General features: G+C 42.9%; 1 protein-coding gene across 2 annotated transcripts in view; it reads left to right on the forward strand.

The window, feature by feature from the left end:
• The window catches only part of LOC311144022 (DDB1- and CUL4-associated factor 6-like), a 65,691-nt gene that overhangs the window by 11,548 nt on the left and 32,389 nt on the right, over positions 1–21,754 (forward strand). For both annotated transcript variants that reach the window (XM_084179943.1, XM_084179944.1), the window contains exons 2-7: positions 10,539–10,600; positions 14,573–14,665; positions 17,643–17,828; positions 18,027–18,140; positions 18,407–18,542; positions 20,499–20,710. In XM_084179943.1, coding sequence (XP_084036069.1) covers positions 10,539–10,600; positions 14,573–14,665; positions 17,643–17,828; positions 18,027–18,140; positions 18,407–18,542; positions 20,499–20,710 — 803 coding nt within the window. The remainder of the gene's footprint in view (positions 1–10,538; positions 10,601–14,572; positions 14,666–17,642; positions 17,829–18,026; positions 18,141–18,406; positions 18,543–20,498; positions 20,711–21,754) is intronic.

Consider the following 21,754-nt stretch of genomic DNA (forward strand, 5'->3'; position numbering starts at 1 on the left):
AACTTTGCTTTCATCAAAGAATCCTCCATTTGCAGCAATTACAGCCCTGCAGACCTTTGGCATTCTAGTTGTCAATTTGTTGAGGTAATCTGAAGAGATTTCACCCCATGCTTCCTGAAGCACCTCCTACAAGTTGGATTGGCTTGATGGGCACTTCTTACGTACCATACGGTCAAGCTGCTCCCACAACAGCTCAATAGGGTTTAGATCCGGTGACTGTGCTGGCCACTCCATTATAGACAGAATACCAGCTGACTGCTTCTTCCCTAAATAGTTATTGCATAGTTTGGAGCTGTGCTTTGTGACATTGTCCTGTTGTAGGAGGAAATTGGCTCATATCAAGCGCTGTCCACAGGGTAGGGTATGGCATGGCGTTGCAAAATGGAGTGTTAGCCTACCTTCTTCAAGATCCCTTTTACCCTGTACAAATCTCCCACTTTACCACCACCAAAGCACCCCCAGACCATCACATTGCCTCCATCATGCTTGACAGATGGCATCAAGAACTCCTCCAGCATCTTTTCATTTGGTCTTCGTCTCACAAATGTTCTTCTTTGTGATCCGAACACCTCAAACTTCGGTTCATCTGTCCATAACACTTTTTTCCCAATCTTCCTCTGTCCAGTGTCTGTGTTCTTTTGCCCATCTTAATATTTTATTTTTATTGGCCAGTTTGAGATATGGCTTTTTCTTTGCAGCTCTGCCTAGAAGGTCAGCATCCCGGAGTCGCCTCTTCACTGTTGACGTTGAGACTGGTGTTTTGCAGGTACTATTTAATGAAGCTGCCAGTTGAGGACCTGTGAGGCGCCTGTTTCTCAAACTAGACACACTAATGTATTTGTCAGTTGTGCACCGGGGCCTCCCACTCCTCTTTCTATTCTGGTTAGAGCCAGTTTGCTCTGTTCTGTGAAGGGAGTAGTACACAGCGTTGGATGAGATCTTCAGTTTCTTGGCAATCTCTCGCATGGAATAGCGTTCATTTCTCAGAACAAGAATAGACTGACGAGTTTCAGAAGAAAGTTATTTGTTTCTGGCCATTTTGAGCCTGTAATAAAACCCACAATTGCTGATGCTCCAGATACTCAACTAGTCTCAAGAAGGCCAGATTTATTGCTTCTTTAATCAGCACAACATTTTTCAGCTGTGCTAACATAATTGCAAAAGGGTTTTGATAATGATAAACTTGGATTAGCAAACACAACGTGCCATTGGAACACAGGACTGATGGTTGCTGATAATGGGCCTCTGTACGCCTATGTAGATATTCCATTAAAAATCTTCCATTTCCAGCTACAATAGCCATTTACAACATTAACAATGTCAACACTGTATTTCTGATCAATTTGATGTTCTTTTAATGGACCAAAAAATTGCTTTTCTTTCGAAACAAGGACATTTCTAAGTGACCCCAAAGTTTTGAATGGTAGTGTTTATATATGTATGTGTATGTATGTATGTATGTATAACCTCAGCAAAATAAGAAATGTCCTCTCACTGTCAAATGCGTTTATTTTCAGCAAACTTAACATGTGTAAATATTTGTATGAACATAACAAGATTCAACAACTAAGACATAAACTGAACAAGTTCCACAGACATGTGACTAACAGAAATTGAGTAATGTGTCCCTGAACAAAGTGGGGGTCAAAATCAAAAGTAACAGTCAGTATCTGGTGTGGCCACCAGCTGCATTAAGGACTGCAGTGCATTTCCGCATGGACTGCAACATCTTTGCCAGATGTTATCCCACTCTTCCACCAAGGCACCTGCAAGTTCCCAGACATTTCTGGGGGGAATGGCCCTAGCCCTCACCCTCCAATCCAACAGGTCCCAGACGTGCTCAATGGGATTGATATCTGGGCTCTTCGCTGGCCATGGCAGAACACTGACATTCCTGTCTTGCAGGAAATCACGCACAGAACGAGCAGTATGGCTGGTGGCATTGTCATGCTGGAGGGTCATGTCAGGATGAGCCTGCAGGAAGGGTACCACATGAGGGAGGAGGATCTCTTCCCTGTAACGCACAGCGTTGAGATTGCCTGCAATGACAACAAGCTCAGTTCGATGATGCTGTGACACACCGCCCCAGACCATGACGGACCCTCCACCTCCAAATCGATCCCGCTCCAGAGTACAGGCCTCGGTGTAACGCTCATTCCTTCGACAATAAACGCGAATCCGACCGTCACCCCTGGTGAGACAAAACTGTGACTCGTCAGTGAAGAGCACTTTTTGCCAGTTCTGTCTGGTCCAGCAACGGTGGGTTTGTGCCCATAGGTGACGTTGTTGCCGGTGATGTCTGGTGAGGACCTGCCTTACAAGAGGCCTACAAGTCCTCAGTCCAGCCTCTCTCAGCCTATTGCGGACTGTCTGATTACTGATGGAGGGATTGTGCGTTCCTGCTGTCCCGCAGGTGCATGTTCGGATGTACCGATCCTATGCAGGTGTTGTTACACGTGGTCTGCCACTGCGAGGACGATCAGCTGTCCGTCCAGTCTCCCTGTAGCACTGTCTTAGGCATCTCACAGTACGGACATTGTAATTTATTGCCCTGGCCACATCTGCAGTCCTCATGCCTCCTTGCAGCATGCCTAAGGCACGTTCATGCAGATGAGCAGGGACCCTTGGCATCTTTCTTTTGGTGTTTTTCAGAGTCAGTAGTGTCCTAAGTTTTCATAACTGTGACCTTAATTGCCTACCGTCTGTAAGCTGTTAGTGTCTTAACGACCGTTCCACAGGTGCATGTTCATTAATTGTTAATGGTTAATTGAACAAGCATGGGAAACAGTGTTTAAACCCTTTACAATGAAGATCTGTGAAGTTATTTGGATTTTTACGAATTATCTTTGAAAGACAGGGTCCTGAAAAAGGGACGTTTTTATATATATATATATATATATATATATATATATATATATATATATATATATATACATACATACATACATACATACATACATACATACATACATACATACATACATACATACATACATACATACATACATACATACATACATACATACATACATACATACATACATACATACATACATACAGTGGGGAGAACAAGTATTTGATACACTGCCGATTTTGCAGGTTTTCCTACTTACAAAGCATGTAGAGGTCTGTAATTTTTATCATAGGTACACTTCAACTGTGAGAGACGGAATCTAAAACAAAAATCAAGAAAATCTCATTGTATGATTTTTAAGTAATTCATTTGCATTTTATTGCATGACATAAGTATTTGATACATCAGAAAAGCAGAACTTAATATTTGGTACAGAAACCTTTGTTTGCAATTACAGAGATCATACGTTTCCTGTAGGTGTTGACCAGGTTTGCACACACTGCAGCAGGGATTTTGGCCTACTCCTCCATACAGACCTTCTCCAGATCCTTCAGGTGTCGGGGCTGTCGCTGGGCAATACGGACTTTCAGCTCCCTCCAAAGATTTTCCATTGGGTTCAGGTCCGGAGACTGGCTAGGCCACTCCAGGACCTTGAGATGCTTCTTACGGAGCCACTCCTTAGTTGCCCTGGCTGTGTGTTTCGGGTCGTTGTCATGCTGGAAGACCCAGCCATGACCCATCTTCAATGCTCTTACTGAGGGAAGGAGGTTGTTGGCCAAGATCTCACGATACATGGCCCCATCCATCCTCCCCTCAATACAGTGCAGTCGTCCTGTCCCCTTTGCAGAAAAGCATCCCCAAAGAATGATGTTTCCACCTCCATGCTTCATGGTTGGGATGGTGTTCTTGGGGTTGTACTCATCCTCCGTCTTCCTCCAAACACGGCGAGTGGAGTTTAGACCAAAAAGCTCTATTTTTGTCTCATCAGACCACATGACCTTCTCCCATTCCTCCTCTGGATCATCCAGATGGTCACTGGCAAACTTCAGACGGGACTGGACATGCGCTGGCTTGAGCAGGGGGACCTTGCATGCGCTGCAGGATTTTAATCCATGACGGCGTAGTGTGTTACTAATGGTTTTCTTTGAGACTGTGGTCCCAGCTCTCTTCAGGTCATTGACCAGGTCCTGCCATGTAGTTCTGGGCTGATCCCTCACCTTCCTCATGATCATTGATGCCCCACGAGGTGAGATCTTGCATGGAGCCCCAGACCAAGGGTGATTGACCGTCATCCATTTTCTAATAATTGCGCCAACAGTTGTTGCCTTCTCACCAAGCTGCTTGCCTATTGTCCTGTAGCCCATCCCAGCCTTGTGCAGGTCTACAATTTGATCCCTGATGTCCTTACACAGCTCTCTGGTCTTGGCCATTGTGGAGAGGTTGGAGTCTGTTTGATTGAGTGTGTGGACAGGTGTCTTTTATACAGGTAACGAGTTAAAACAGGTGCAGTTAATACAAGTAATGAGTGGAGAACAGGAGGGCTTCTTAAAGAAAAACGAACAGGTCTGTGAGAGCCGGAATTCTTACTGGTTGGTAGGTGATCAAATACTTATGTCATGCAATAAAATGCAAATTAATTACTTAAAAATCATACAATGTGATTTTCTGGATTTTTATTTTAGATTCCGTCTCTCACAGTTGAAGTGTACCTATGATAAAAATTACAGACCTCTACATGCTTTGTAAGTAGGAAACCCTGCAAATTTGGCAGTGTATCAAATACTTGTTCTCCCCACTGTGTATATATATATATATATAAATATATTCCCCTGCAGTACCCCATTTTGGGAACCACTGGTCTAGAGAAGCTAGCCTAGTCTCTTTCAACAGCTGCAGTGTCTGCAAGGAACAGAGTCCTATGAGTGTGGTACACCAGACTACATGATCTTAGAGTAAACAGTAGGCGTATGACAGAGGAGGCTACAGTTCAGTTATGGGATCTGCAAAGTCAAAATGACCATAACAATCCACTCTTGCTATAACGACAACATGTATTGGGTTACTTCATCCCTTTTCCTCCTGATATTTCTTCATTGCCTGCAGCTCCGTAGTGGTTGTTTACAAACCTTCAGCTGTCTTCTCATGCACCCCAATCTTCCTGGGGTTGGCTCTCCATTACACTGACTGGCTTCCCAAGTGCGTGGACCAGGACTACACTGGTGTTTCTCTGGTAGTTTTGAGTTACTGGTTATGTGCGCTTAACTCAGACGACACTAACTTGAAACTGCTCAAGGCTTTTCCTTGAGCACCATTCACAAAAAGCTATGATGCCATGATTAAAACATTCTGTTATTTTTATATGCCTAGGCCATTTTCTCAATAGAAAATCTAATTCAATGTTTTCAATATTCTGTGCTTATGGTAGGCTGTGATTCCCATCTGTTGTGTTGCCCTCAGCTAACATGGATTTCAACAATGGGCCCCGTGTAGGTCAGTTGGTAGAGCATGGCGCTTGCAACACCAGGGTTTTGGGTTCGATTCCCACGGGGGGGGGGCCAGTATGAAAAAAAATATATATAAAAAAAAAAATGTATGCACTAACTGTAAATGGCTCTGGATAAGAGCGTCTGCTAAATGACTAAAATGTAACCATGTGCCCTTTTATCCCGTTTCATTGTGTGATGTCACACTTGCTAGTGGAAAAGAATCATCAGGTTCCATAGAATCTTACTGCCATTTGTTATTCACCCTTAAAGAGGATGATGAAATACTGTGCATTTGATCCTTGGACGTACAACGTCGTTTCTCATGTCGGATCATGTTGGCCTAAGCTCTACTAGGCTGACTGACATGTTGAAGAATCAGGGAGTTGTCCCTGTGAGGACTGAGGAGTGCACTGCCTCCTTCCAATTACTTTACTAATGCGCGCAGATTTGGTTATGTTGACATTGCCTTTTGAGACATCGTGCTTAGGCTGATCTAGTATACATCTGATCTCAGTGAGTCAGTAGTGAGGAAGTTGCTTTAAGAGCCATTGAGAGGAGTGATCTTATGCAGGTTTCACATCCTCATTTCCCCAAAGATATATATATATATATATATATATATATATATATATATATATATATAACAATTAGGCCAACTACATGCTTGAAAAGCTACAGTATCAACCATCATGCAGTGTGTAGCAACAAAGCTATGTCCATGGTATCCTTTGTGATATTGACTCAAAGATGCCTCTGCTCTCATAAACGTAATGGAATTGACAGACACTAAGTGCTGACCAGGCCATTCAGGATATCGACCATCTTCAAACAGCCCCAGACAGTCTCAGTTACTGATGGGATGCAAATATTAGCAGACATCTCCAGCTACAGCAGTGGTTTAAGCAGAGACTGTAGAGAAAGCGAAACATTCCACTCCCTCATTTTTTATTTCTTCTGTTCTACTTATTGCCCCTGCCCTGCGGAGGGGTTCCCCAGGGCGAGACTTCTCACTGGCAATTTTTTTTCTGGTCAGGAAGGGTGGGGCGAGTGGGAGGGGACAATAAGTAGGCCGGAGCCAGCTGTTCCGTCTCTCGCATGAGCATTCCAGATACTATGGAGGAACCGTGAGCTCATGTGGGAAAAGCACGCTCACGCGAGAGGAAACGCAAGGTAGGAAGCTACGTTGTAGTTAATTGCAGTCACCTGGTGTCCGAGGGCTGAATCAGTCCCTGATTAGAAGGAGAGGATGAAAACCAGAAGTGTTTATACCCTCCAGGACTGACGTTGAACAGCCCTGCTATATGCCATGCATGCTTTCTAGGGCTACTGGTATGCTAAATTAGCCTTTTCTATCTGTGGCCAAGTTAACCTAACTAATTTGTATTGAGTTGCATTTGAGTGAGGATCAGCAGGCCCAGGTGTGGGTCAGGTGGCTTATGGATTGGGATAGCCTAGCACTGCATTTAGCTTAGCACTGCAGTTAGCTTGACTAGGCTGGGTGTGTTGGTAGAGCTGTCATTGTCAATCGACAGGAGAGACCCTAGCATATAATCACACTAGTAAGAGGCTAAGTTTTGCACTGTGGAAGGGGGGCTAGCATTCCATTTGTGGAATATCAATCTCAACAAATGCTGTCCCCAGTCCGCCTGGCCTTGCTGCTATTCCAGTTTAAACTGTTCTGCCTGCGGTTATGGAACCCCTACCTGTCCCAGACCTGCTGTTTTAAACTCTAATGATCGGCTATGAAAAGCCAACTGAGATTTATTCCTGATTATTATTTGACCATGCTTGTCACTTATGAACATTTTTGAACATCTTGGCATGGTTCTGTTATAATCTCCACCCGGCACAGCCAGAAGAGGACTGGCCACCCCTCATAGCCTGGTTCCTCTCTAGGTTTCTTCCTAGGTTTTGCCTTTCTAGGGAGTTTTTCCTAGCCACCGTGCTTCTACACCTGCATTACTAGCTGTTTGGGGTTTTAGGCTGGGTTTCTGTACAGCACTTCGAGATATTAGCTGATGTAAGAAGGGCTATATAAAATAAAATTGATTGATTGATTGATTAATCATAGTCTTAAAATGTTACATTTTGCACAGTCCTCTTCACCCATGAGATTTAGTGAGATCAAATTACATGGTTTCAGCTAAATATGCTAATTCAAACATCATCATCACATGTTACTTTCTCATGACCAAGGCCTATCAGCAAATGAAAGAGACATTTTGGTCAGTTGTTTTTCCCTTTTTGGACGTTTGACTTTAAATATGGGAAGGTTGAAAGACAAAGGAGGGAAAATGGATACAATGGAGACATCTCTGCCTATTTTGTTGTATTGATGTTTTGAGCAGTCTTCTCAAGTCTTCAATATTCCACTTCTCCAATGGTGAAAAATCTTTATATTGCTGCAGACGAAGCTGTTACTTCAAGAAAGTGTGACAGTCGAATGGCCAGCTTTCAGGCTTGTTTTGAGGACATCACTGACCTGGGAAGAGCTCTGTTGCCTTCCATGTTCTCTTATTGATTGAATCTATTCCTCAACACTCTCTCAAAATGGATTGGCTGTGAAAAGAATATGTCAGAGGGGTGTGGGTGTGTATGGCAACCTGGAATATTGATCTTGTCAGGCACGAACAACTTTGTTTTGATTTGAACAGCAATGCAGCAGCAATGCACTAGAACCCAATGCACTGGGGCGTTATTAGATTCTAGACTGTCATCGCTCTACCTGACAGGGTCAAATTGCATGAATTCTCTCCCAATGTTTTTTCCATACTATTTTAAAGCAAGTTTAATGTAAGGTGATGTATTTTAGAACCTGGATCTAGCCTAATACCGTTTAGGTTTGGGAGCAAGTTGACTCATAAAATAGCCTACTGCCAAACCTTTTTTAATGACTGTCTATTTGATGACAGGATACAGTCAGTGGAGGCAGCCTGCTCATTTGGTCCCTATCCCTGTAATGGTGACATCAGATGCGAGGGATGCTTCCTCAATATGAGTAATGCATTATAAGCTATGGGAAGACTGACTACAACGATTCTAACGTGTTAGTTCTTTCCCTGCTCCCTCTTTAAATACTAAGAGGAGTGGCAAGAAAACAAACTATTGCAAAACAAAACGGACTCTTACAAATGGTTCCAAAACTTCTGCTGTAGGTTATTGCCCATATAATTAGGAATTAGAATACGAGAATGGACTTGAAGCTTCTTATGATGGTCAGCCATGTTGGTCAGGGAGTTGGCCAACCATGGTTTGCCTGCCAATGTTGTGATAAGATATTGTGTAAAACAATGAATGTGAAGAATTAATCTGTACTGTATGTGTGTTAGCCAGCCAGTTTTAGAGGAATGATTCCATATATCTTTCAAATTAACTGCCAATATGCCAACATTCCACAGCCATACACTGGCCCAAATCAGTTGATGATAGGACTTAGACAAGTTGTAAATGCAACAAGTAGTGATATTGTATCATATAATAGCACTCACAGCTTTACAAGGAAACATTTTTCGAGTCATTTATGGTCTGTTTACATATATTTATACATAATTATATGACAGTATTTTAGGTTGACTATAATTCCATTAAACATATGTCTGATACATCACATGCCCAATTTACGTTTCCTGCATAAGTAAAAGCAGGAAATGCATCACTTATGCATCTACTGCCATTCATTCCAATTAGACTGGTTTTGGATTTCTCCCTGACCAAGATGGCTGCTATTTTCGCCCCATTACTGAACTTTGAGGGTTAATGACAGAACCCCTCTAGTAATTTAATAGGAACTCTACCCTAGTTGATGATGCCCTTGTTGTTGAATTTCATCAATAAGTTTGAATGCTGACTGAAGTAGTCCAATGTTGTATGAAAGTCCTCTGTAGCTCAGCTGGTAGAGCACGGCGCTTGTAACGCCAAGGTAGTGGGTTCGATCCCCGGGACCACCCATACACAAAAAATTTATGCACGCACGACTGTAAGTCGCTTTGGATAAAAGCGTCTGCTAAATGGCATATTATTATTATTATTATTATTATTATTATATTATATTATATTATATTATAAAGTAACATATCGTCCCATATAGATTGCAAAATAGTTGGGAAGAGATTTTTGACGTATCGATCCCATGGCATAGTGTTTATGAACTGATACGCAAAACGACACCGGATTCAAAACTTAGAATCTTTCAATTTTAAATTATTATATAAATTCTTGCTACCAATAGAATGTTATTTATATGGGGGATACAATCTTCCCAGCTCTGCAGATTTTGCTGCGAAGAGACAGAATCATTAGATCATTTGTTTTGGTACTGTCCATTTGTAGCTTGTTTTTGGACACAGGTCCAGGAATGGCTAAAGGATTGCAATATTTACCTGGAGCTAACCTTGCAGATAGCATTACTGGGTGATCTGAAAAGTCATAGTCAATCGATCAATAATATAATAATACTTTTAGCAAAAATGTTTATTTTCAATTCACAATCTGTAGAAACAATGAGAATAGAAAGGTTCAGAACTTTTGTAAAACATCACAGTACAGTGGAAAAATATATGGCAAATAGAAATCCTATATGGATGGTGTTAAGAGATAGATGGGAGGTGTTGAATGGAGTTGAAGGATGGGACTAATAACAACTAACAACAAATAATAACAAGATAACTAATAATGTAAGCATACTGTGTCCATAATAAGTATATAGGTTGTAGGTTGGGAGCTTTTGTAAAAGAGCACAGTTAGAAAGATATGGCATATAGAAGCAAACCGGATGGACATCATGAAAATGATCAGAGAGGTTGAGAGTAGAAGAAGTTCAGGAGAAAAATAAACAAAATATAATTATTGTAAAATTGACTGTGTCCATAAAATGTAGATAGTAAGTATAAGCTGTAAGTAGAGGCCTAAGCATTGTCGTTCACTAGTTTACTCCAAGTAGGGAAAGGGTGGTGGGGTTGGAAAGTAATAAAGGGGAATATATTTTTTTTAAAGGATATGTATGTATGTATGTATGTATGTATGTATGTATGTATAAATAAACATGGGGGATTGGAAGTGATGCAGACAATTACATAGATTGTAACTCTCATCAATCTGCAATATTAAGCTGATCTACCCAAAAAACAACAACAACAAAAAACATATCGTGGTAACAATTATGTTCTTGCTAATAAGGTCTTTCTTCTGTTTCTGCACAGGGAGAAGAGAATTTGTCCAGCGGCTGAAACTCGAAGCGACGCTCAATGTTCACGATGGCTGTGTGAGTACACATTACCCACCGTGTGTGGCTGTGGTGTACTCTGTGCACATAACTGTCCCTCCTTGTATCTTTAGAGCACGTCACTCTCCCCGCTCTGTCTGTCTGTCTGTCTGTCAGTCAGTGTGTGAAACCCTGTGTCTGACAGACAGAAAGTAGAGCTCAGCCAGGCACTGCTGTGACTGTGAGTGTTGAGCTATGGCCAGACTGTTGATACTCTGTAAACCTGAGGCATCCATACGGCCAGTCACCCGTCCTGTCACACTGTCACCCTGCCAATCACTCCTTCTACCACTGCACAACAACTTCAAACAGCCTGATGCTGGTTTGGGTCAAGGATTCTGTCCTTCTCATCCTGTCTGTTCAGTTGGTCGGAGGAAAATAAAGAGAAACGATAAAGGATTGATGAAACTTCTGAAATAGTACAAACAAAATGTCTGCCATACGGAATCCCCTCGTACAACTTGCTGCCACATTCCCGGATTGTAGGCTACATACACATAATCGTTCAGTTAAATTGCGTTGACTTTATTCTCTCAAACCAGTAGCTCAGAAGAGTTTATGCCATATCGCTCCCACCTACCAAGTCCTTATCAGTGCATATGAAGGATGCGAAGGAGACTTAAAGAAGCCATTTATTTTTTTACCGTCTGTCCGCTTACTGAATCGCGAGGACCTGTCTGTCTCCGCGAGGACCTGTCTGTCTCTCGTCTTGGATACCTGAAGCCACTTGAGCTGTCAACCCCTGTCTCCCATCAACAGTGACGGAGGAAGAAGGGACCTCCAACGTGTGTTACTGGCGCCATTCTGACTCACAACCCCTATTAGGCCGGTACGAGTGACATGAGGGTGTGTTGATGCTGGTGGCCATCACTTTTCAGTTTCTCAAATCCCAGCACGACCTCTACTGCAGGAGATGTTAAAAGACTTAAGTTGGAAGAGATACATGTAGGCTAAATCTACTCTGTAGATAACATTACTGTACTGAAGTACTGGATCACAGTAGTAGCATAATGCATAATGTATTGTCATGTCGGCTGTTATTACACTTGACTTGACTAAAATACCCAGTTCTTAATCAGCCCCTTTCCCCTTGTTTCTACTATTCAGATCTGAATTTCTAAAATGGATTTAGGGGGAGCTTGTGCCATATTGCTGCGCACACCTATCCACTTTCTATAGATCTGCATCACAGGGGCACACTGAGTGGTCTGGGTGGCATAAGGACTCTGACCTAGACACAGACACACAGTATTCCTACAGAGTGCCATCAAGTAGTATCAGTATTACAACACAACGGACAAAATAATGAGTGCTGCATGTGATGTGATAAGTCAATTTTAGGTTTAAGCTACAGTCTGCTTGAACAGAAAGATGGTGGTTGTTGTCATAGTGATGATGACGATGATCTCCTCAAGTTCATGTTAGCAACAACCTTCACTCACCACATAATGCTAGGCCAGAAGAAATGGAATATGCAAGATAAGAAATGTGAAAAACATCTCCCACCACCAATGATATTAACGGCAACAGGTTTTTTTTCAGTGTGTAGCTTATTTATTACCCAATCTAGGCCAACATTTTTACAATACTTTTCTGAAACATCAAATGTCCTTTTTCTAGGGGGATACCGGTGAACAGCAGTGTAGTCTTTCCTAGCATGCCTGTGTTGTCCTGGCAACTACTGAAACACAGTATTTAGCAGAGTGGTGACAACAGGAAAACACACTCTGTCTTCTTACCCCCTTGGGAGAGACTTTAGCGTTCTTTATCAGTAACCTATAATCTGTCTGTTTCCAATGCATGCATCATGACATATCCCACATTTAGAGTGATCTGCCTTTTGTGTCTGTCTCTTTCTAATATAAACCATCCACCATAGCTCTAATTACAGCACGTGTGTTATTTTAGCACGAAACACACCACTCTTATTCAGCTAATGTATTTTCTCAGACAGTGCTGCGAGCAGTTTCTCTGAAAATGACAGCCGTTCTGTGAAAATGCAATAACATTTACAGTGTTTTGAAAGCTGTTCGACAAGGGAAGGACAGTAAAACATGACCGGGGATCAAATGGGGATTAAATCACCCAGAAATACTATTTGGGAATGGCAAGGTAGGGGGAGGAGGGGTCCAGTTGGGTTTGGCAATGAAGAGGGATTGTGTGACCAACCTTGTTGCACACTGATGGGGCTTGCCCTAGAAATAGAGGTAAGAGAGTGTATCAAACTCTGCTGGAGAACTTAATGAATTATTGATCTACGGTCGCGAAGACACGACGCCTAGAGAAGGCATGGATTGTGTGCTCTGTGTTGCAGATGTAGAATGTTCCATTATACGCTGAAGAAAAATATAAACGCAACATGCAACAATTTCAAAGATCTTACTGAGTTACAGTTCATATAAGGAAATCAGTCAATTGAAATCAATTCACTGACTGGGAATACAGATATGCATCTGTTGGTCACAGATACCTTAAAAAAAGGTAGGGGCGTGGATCAGAAAACCAGTCAGTATCTGGTGTGACCACCATTTACCTCGTGCAGTGCGTCACATCTTCACATAGAGTTGATCAGGCTGTTGATTGTGGCCCGTGGAATGTTGTCCCACTCCTCTTCAATGCTTGTGCGAAGTTGCTGGATGTTGGCGGGAAGTGGAACACACTATTGTACACCGATCTAGAGCATCCCAAACATGCTCAATGGGTGTCATGTCTGGTGAGTATGCAGGCCAGATTTTCATGCTAGCAGGAATTGTGTTTAGGTCCTTGTGACATGGGGCTGTGCATTATCATGCTGAAACATGAGGTGATGCCTGCAGATGAATGGCACGACAATGGGCCTCAGGATCTCGTCACAGTATCTCTGTGCATTCAAATTGCCATCGATTTAAAATGCAATTGTGTTCGTTGTCCGTAGCTTATGCTTGCCCATACCATAACCGCACCGCCTCCGTGGGGCACTCTGTTCACAACGTTGACATCAGCAAACCGCTCGCCCACATGACGCCATACACGCTGTCTGCCATCTGCCCGGTCCAGTTGAAACCGGGATTCATCCGTGAAGACCACACTTCTCCAGCGTGCCAGTGGCCATCAAAGGTGAGCATTTTCCCACTGAAGTCTTATGACGCCAAACTGCATTCAGGTCAAGACCCTGTTGAGGACGACAAGCACGCAGATGAGCTTCCCTGAGACGGTTTCTGACAGTTTGTGCAGAAATTCTTCGGTTGTGCAAACCCACAGTTTCATCAGGCATGTCCGGGTGGCTGGTCTCCGACGATCCCGCAGGTGAAGAAGCCGGATGTGGAGGTCCTGGGCTGGCGTGGTTACACGGCATCTGTGATTGTGAGGCAGGTTGGACGTACTGCCAAATTCCCCAAAACGACGTTGGAGGTGGCTTATGGTAGAGGAATTAACATTAAATTCTCTAGCAACAGCTCTGGGGGACATTCCTGCAGTCAGCATGCCAATTGCACACTCCCTCAACTTGAGACATCGTGGCATTGTGTTGTGTGACAAAACTGGACATTTTAAAGTGGCCTTTTGTCCCCAGCGCAAGGTGCACCTGTGTAATGATCATGCTGTTTAATCAGCTTCTTGATATGCCACACCTGTCAGGTGGGTGGATTATCTTGGCAAAGGAGAAATGCTCACTAACAGGGATGTAAACAAATTTGTGCAAAAATCTGCAAGAAATAAGCTTTTTGTGCACATGAAACATTTCTGGGATCTTTTATTTCAGCTCATAAAACATGCGACCAACACTTTACACGTTGCGTTTTATATTTTTGTTCAGAATAGTTTGTTTCTCATCTGAACGTTCACCTGGTTTCTATGTGATCGAGGGACAGTGACGCATTGATGTTCCACCTTAGATTGGGTTAGGAATTCCACAGTTGTAGACAAAGTTGTTTTCAGTATTATTATGTGTGTAGGCCAAGAGTGAACTCACACAGTGTATTTTGTCCCAATCAGGTCAATACCATATCCTGGAACGACACTGGAGAGTACATCCTGTCAGGGTCGGACGATACCAACCTGGTCATCACAAACCCATACAACAGAAAGGTAAGGAGTTACTCTGATTTTAGTTCAGTTTATTTATTTACACAAAAAAGACAAGTGAAAATTAAACAGTGCAGGTAAAAAAACAAGATGGAGAAAGAAAAGTGTGCAGGTTAGGTTGGAAACACAAGAGGGCTTATATGAAAACCAGAGAAAAAACCAATATATACAAAACAGATTATTCAATCAAACATATACAAATGTACTGTATGCAGATAAACCTTATATGACCTTACATCGCCACATCCTGTTATTACACAGTTACATGATCGACCTGGGGTGAAATTATCCTGTTATTACAGTTACATGGTCGACCTGGGGTGAAATGATAATGGATTGGATTGATAGATAGTGCTTTACTAGGTGCTCATTATATGGAGGAGAGCTCACCTACTGAAAGATCTTTATCGCTGATAAAGATGGACAGAGAAAAAAACTGACTGAGTAGATATAAACCTCCCATCAGCTTAACCAACAGTCAAAGAAATTGGCTGGCGAGTGATTCTGAAAATCATAAGTAACAATTGCTGATCTAACCTCTGTCTCTTGTGTTGATATGGAACATGACCTTGGCCAATTGGGTGCTTTGGAATCTCGTTTGATTCTTTCAGTGCCCGGCTATGCATCATGTATACCCGCTTCTATTTTACAATATTTTCCAATCACTTACACTACCGGTCAAAAGTTTTAGAACACCTACTCATTCAAGTGTTTTTATTTATTTTTACTATTTTCTACATTGTAGAATAATAGTGAAGACATCAAAACTATGAAATAACACATATGGAATCATGTAGTAACCAAAAAAGTGTTAAACAAATCAAAATATATTTTATATTTGAAATTCTTCAAATACCCACCCCTTGCCTTGATGACAGCTTTGCACACTCTTTGCATTCTCTCAACCAGCTTCATGAGGTAGTCATCTGGAATGCATTTCAATTAACAGGTGTGCCTTCTTAAAAGTTAATTTGTGGAATCTCTTTCCTTAATGTGTTTGAGCCAATCAGTTGTGTTGTGACAAGGTAGGGGGGGGGGGGGGGTATACAGAATATAGCCCTATTTGGTAAAAGACCAAGTCCATATTATGGCAAGAACAGCTCAAATAAGCAAAGAGAAATGACAGTCCATCATTACTTTAAGACATGAAGGTCAGTCAATACGGAACATTTCAAGAACTTAGAAAGTTTCTTCAAGTGAAGTCGCAAAAAACATCAAGCGCTATGATGAAACTGGCTCTCATAAGGACCGCCACAGGAATGGAAGACCCGGAGTTACCTCTGCTGCAGAGGATACGTTCATTCGAGTTGCCAGCCTCAGAAATTGCAGCCCAAATAAAAGCTTCACAGAGTACAAGTAACAGACACATCTCAACATAAACTGTTCATTCGAGACTGTGTGAATCAGGCCTTCATTGTCGAATTGCTGCAAAGAAACCACTACTAAAGGACACCAATAATAAGAAGAGACTTGCTTGGGCCAAGAAACACGAGCAATAGACATTAGACCGGTGGAAATTTGTCCTTTGGTCTGGAGTCCAAATTGGAAATTTTTGGTTCCAACTGCCATGTCTTTGTGAGACGCGGTGTGGGTGAACGGATGATCTCCGCATGTGTGGTTCCCACCGTAAAGCATGGAGGAGGAGGTGTTATGGTGTGGGGGTGATTTGCTGGTGACACTGTCTGTGATTTATTTAGAATTCAAGGAACACTTAACCAGCATGGCTACCACAGCATTCTCCAACAATGCACCATCTCATCTGGTTTTGTCTTAGTGGGACTATCATTTGTTTTTCAACAGGACAATGACCCAACACACCTCCAGGCTGTGTAAGGGCTATTTTACCAAGAAGAAGAGTGATTGAGTGCTGCATCAGATGACCTGGCCTCCACAATCACCTGACCCCAACCCAATTGAGATGGTTTGGGATGAGTTGGAAAAGCAGCCAACAAGTGCTCAGCATATGTGGGAACTCCTTCAAGACTGTTGTAAAAGCATTCCAGGTGAAGCTGGTTGAGAGAATGCCAAGGGTGTGCAAAGCTGTCATCAAGGAAAAGGGTGGCTATTTGAAGAATTTGTTTCACACTTTTTTGGTTACTACATGATTCCATATGTATTATTTCATAGTTTTGATGTCTTCACTATTATTCTACAATGTAGAAAATAGTAAAAATAAAGAAAAACCATTTTTTTGGAATTTAGCCAGGACACCAGGGTTAATGAGTAGGTGTTCTAGGTGTTCTAAAACTTTTGACGGTAGTGTATATTTGGTAAGCATCTCAGTCAGCAGCATACCACCCTGCATCCCGCTGCTGGCTTGCCTCTGAAGCTAAGCAGGGTTGGTCCTAGATGGAAGACTGGGTGCTGCTGTAAGTGGTGTTGGAGGGCCAGCAGGAGGCACTCTTTCAGGGCAGTGATTGGGGACATTGCCCTGTGTAGGGTGCAGTCTTTCGGATGGGACGTTAAACCGGTGTCCTGACTCTGTGGTCAGTAAAGATCCCATGGCACATCGTAAGAGTAGGGGTGTTAACCCTGGTGTCCATACCATCATGGCCACCTAATCATCCCCAGCTTCCAATTGGCTCATTGATCTCCTCTCACCTGTAACTATTCCCCTGGTCGTTGCTGTAAATGAGAATGCTCTCAGTCAATTTACCTGGTAAAATAAGGGCAAAAAAAGAACAAGTCGGACACAGATCAACTGACCAGAATGTTTTTTCGGGATTGAGTTGACGAAGCATGGGAGAGTAGAACCAAGGTCTCCCTTTTTAGTCAGAAGAGGGAGCAACTCATCCCAGTAGTCTTCAATGCAGATGAGGAGGATACCAGGAGAGGGAGCCACTTAAGACTATTGGGACGCACCTATAGAACCGAGCCAACCCACACACACACACACACACACACTCTCACACACACACACATACACACATACACACCACTGCAACTTGCTACACGCTCTCCTCTCTGAAACTCTCCTCAGGTCAAGGCAACCATACGGTCGGGTCACCGGGCGAACATCTTCAGTGCTAAGTTCATGCCACAGACCAGTGACCAGCAGATCATCTCGTGCTCTGGGGACGGTATCATCTACTACACCCACACAGAGAAGAGCCCTGACATCAACAGGCAGTGCCAGTTCACCTGCCACTATGGAACAGCCTACGAGGTACTGTACACAAGGGTTTCTCAACTTGTTGGAACTATATTTTTTTGTGTGGCAGGTGAAATAAGTTGAGGGGAGCTACCCAAATGTTAATTTCTTTCACATTTTCCTTTTTCATCTTCTCCCTCCCTTTTCATTTCCTCTGCCACCGCCCTCTTTCCCTTCACCTCGTGCTGCTCCTTCCTCCTGTTCTCCTTATAGATTATGACGGTACCCAACGACCCCTACACGTTCCTGTCGTGTGGGGAGGACGGCACCGTGCGCTGGTTCGACCTGCGCACGAAGACCAGCTGTACTAAAGAGGACTGCAAAGACGTAAGGAAGGAGAGAAATAAATCAACGTTTTATTTTTCTAAATCTACATTTGTATTTGATTTTGAACATAGAACCTTCAAAGAACAACAATCAAGACTTTTCTCTTACTTTTGATCTATTATTTGGCCTCTTGTGTTTAATGTCAGCATATTCTGCTTATTTTATATTCTTGTTTTTAAATCATATATCACACCTCTTTCCAGATCTCCAGATTATTATTATTTTTGCCCACGGTGGTGGTGTTTACTGTCTCTCCCTCTCACCAGGACATCCTGATTAACTGTCGACGGGCGGCGACGTCTATTTCCATCAGTCCGCTGGTGCCCTATTACCTGGCGGTGGGCTGCTCCGACAGTTCCGTACGCATCTACGACAGACGCATGCTGGGCACCAGGGCTACGGGTAACAACCATCTCTGTCCTCTCATGGAGCTCTCCCACTCTGTTTACCGCTCTGCGTGTCTGTCTGTCTTTGTTGTCCATCTCTGTCCTCTCATGTAGCTCTCCCACTCTGTTTACCGCTCTGCGTGTCTGTCTGTCTTTGTTGTCCATCTCTGTCCTCTCATGTAGCTCTCCCACTCTGTTTACCGCTCTGCGTGTCTGTCTGTCTTTGTTGTCCATCTCTGTCCTCTCATGTAGCTCTCCCACTCTGTTTACCGCTCTGTGTGTCTGTCTGTCTTTGTTGTCCATCTCTGTCTGTCTGAATTCCGATCAGTAGATATAGTGGTCTCCAGAAGTATTGGGACAGTGCCACATTTTTTGTTTTGGCTCTGTACTCCAGCACTTTGGATTTGAAATTATATTAATGACTATGAGGTTAAAGTGCAGACTGTCAGCTTTAATTTGAGGGTATTGTCATCCATATCGGGTGAATGTTTAGACATTTTGTACATAGTCCCTACGTTTTAGGGGACCAAAAGTATTGGGACAAATTCACTTGTGTGTGTTAAAATAGTCAAAATTGTAGTATTTGGTCCCATATTCCTAGCACGCAATGATTACATCAAGCTTGAGACTCTACAAAGTTGTTGGATGCATTTGCTGTTTTATTTGGTTGTGTTTCAGATTATTTTGTGCCCAATAGAAATTAATGGTAAATAATGTATTGAGCCATTTTGGAGTCACTTTTATTGTAAATAAGAAAACAATATGTTTCTAAACACTTCTACATTAATGTGGATGCTACCATGAATACAGACCGTCCTGGATGAATCATGAATAATGAAGAGTGAGAAAGTTAGACTCATAATTATCATACCCCCCAAAAAATGTTAGCCTCCCCTGTTATTGTAATGTTGAGAGGTTAGCATGTCATGGGGGTATGATATTTGTGCGTCTCTAACTTTCTCGCTCATCATTATTGACACTTCATTCAGGACTATCCGTAATCATGGTAGCATCCACATTAATGTAGAAGTGTTTAGAAACATATTCTATTCTTATTTACAATACAATTGACTCCAAAATGACACAATACATTATTTACCGTTCATTTCTATTGGGCACAAAATAATCTGAAAAACAACCAAAACAAACAGCAAATTCATCCAACATGTTTGTAGAGTCACAAGCTTGATGTAGTCATTGTGTGCTATGAATATGGGACAAAATACTTAACTTTTTACTACTTTAATGCACATAAGTGAATTTGTCCCAATACGTTTGGTCCCCATGTTTAGGGGACTATGTACAAAAAGTGCTGTAATTTCTAAACGGTTCACTCGATAGAAATGTGTCACTGTCCCAATACTTTTGGAGCTCGCTGTATTTGATGGACTGGAAGATCAGTTAGTCGACAGGAAGAAATCCCCTGTCGTTATGTATTCTTCTCTCAATGCATCCATGCTCCTATCCACTCTGCTGTTAGGAATGTGCAATGAGCCATACTACTGGACAGTACTATCCGTCCATCGCCTGCCGCTGCTGTTCACTTGCCCCTATTCCAGAGAGCATCAGGACTCTGTGGCAGCCGGGTCTTTGGGTTGACAGACCAGGGCAATGAACCAGATGCTGTCCTCTTCGTCTGTCTCTAGTCTCTGTGCTGCCATCGCCCTGTGGGCCAGAGAAAGATGAATGTCTGTTCCATTAAACCCCCCACAGAGTCTATAGACAGTCTAGATGGCTGGGCTGTATCTGTCCGACATCATTGTGGAAGACAGACAGGATCTAGGATCAGTTCGTCCTACCCAAGCTCTGAACATAACCATTGGGGAAGAATAATGCAAAACTGACCTTGGATCAGAGTCTGGAGAGTTACGCCACTACTGACATCGTGTTTCACTTAACTCTGCTCCATGTCATTCCCCATTGCTTGCCTTTGACTGTCTCACTAAATTCTTTCCCCCCACCCCTCCCTCAGGGAACTACATGGGCCGTGGAACGACGGGCATGTGTGTGCGCTTCGTTCCGGCCCACCTGTCCAACAAGTCGTGTCGTGTGACGTCGCTGTGCTACAGCGGGGATGGGCAGGAGGTGCTGGTCAGCTACTCTTCAGACTATGTCTACCTGTTTGACCCCAATAATGACCAGGCCCGAGAGCTGAAGGGTCCGTCCGAGGAGAGGAGGGAGGAGGTGAGGAGAGGGCGGAAGAGGCGCCGCCATTTTGATTTGAGCTAATTATGAGGTGTATGTTTCTTTATGCAAATTTGAATTTAGCAATTTGGTTTGGACAGTTCTCCATAAACAAAATAGATTTACACTGTTGTGTGCATATCATCAATTATCCTTGTCATTGTGCATAATTGCAGTGTCGGGCCTGAGTATAGCTGGTTGAGTCTGTTACTGTTAGTTGGGTACCATCTGTGATGCGGTACAGTGAAACGGACGGCAGGCAGGCAGGGTGAGGGCTGAGCACTGAGAGCCACACAGAGATCCACACTGCTGCAGTGCGAACAGGCTTCAGGGGATCACAGGGAGAAGACTACTGCACACACAGTCAGGCTAGGATATGTGTGCGTGCGCTGTGTATGCCCCTCTGTGAAAGTCTGTGTATACCAGGGGAGAACGACTGCCCCCTCTCATTGAAGCCGCGGAAGATCAAGGCCAACCGCAGTACTCAGGCATTTTTAGCAGATAACAGGACCCCCCCCATTATAGTGAATGGTGGTCTTCGTGGTCAATCTTGGTGTAAATAAAACAACGTTTTGAAGACAATCATGGTACCAATAATTGCTTCTAATACACCAGATGTATGTCCTTGAACCGATTTATCGCACACATAATAAGTTATAAGGATAATTTAGTTGATAGTGGCAGCCTGCAGTACCTCGGTTGGCCTTCAAATTAGTTACTCAATGAGAAGGGGGCAGCACTGAGCTATCCTGCAACGTCACTTCCTGGAGAAGCTCAAATTATAGCTCCGTGAGCTCAAACTTAACTGACTTCATTTGGCTTAAGTGAGCTATTGAGTCTTCATAGGAATGAATGGTGTCACGTGAGCAATGGCTTTGTCCATTCAAATATACAATCATTGGTGTATATGTACTTCAGTGTTTTTCCACACTCTGTGTGTATTAAAAACATTAAAGGTCCATTACATGAGTGATTGTGGGATTTTATCATGGTACCATGTTTATTGTCCATATGGGACTTTGCTGGGAGCATAAACACACAGAT

This window comes from Coregonus lavaretus (assembly GCF_964263955.1).
Source record: "Coregonus lavaretus genome assembly, chromosome: 16".
Lineage (NCBI taxonomy): Eukaryota > Metazoa > Chordata > Actinopteri > Salmoniformes > Salmonidae > Coregonus > Coregonus lavaretus.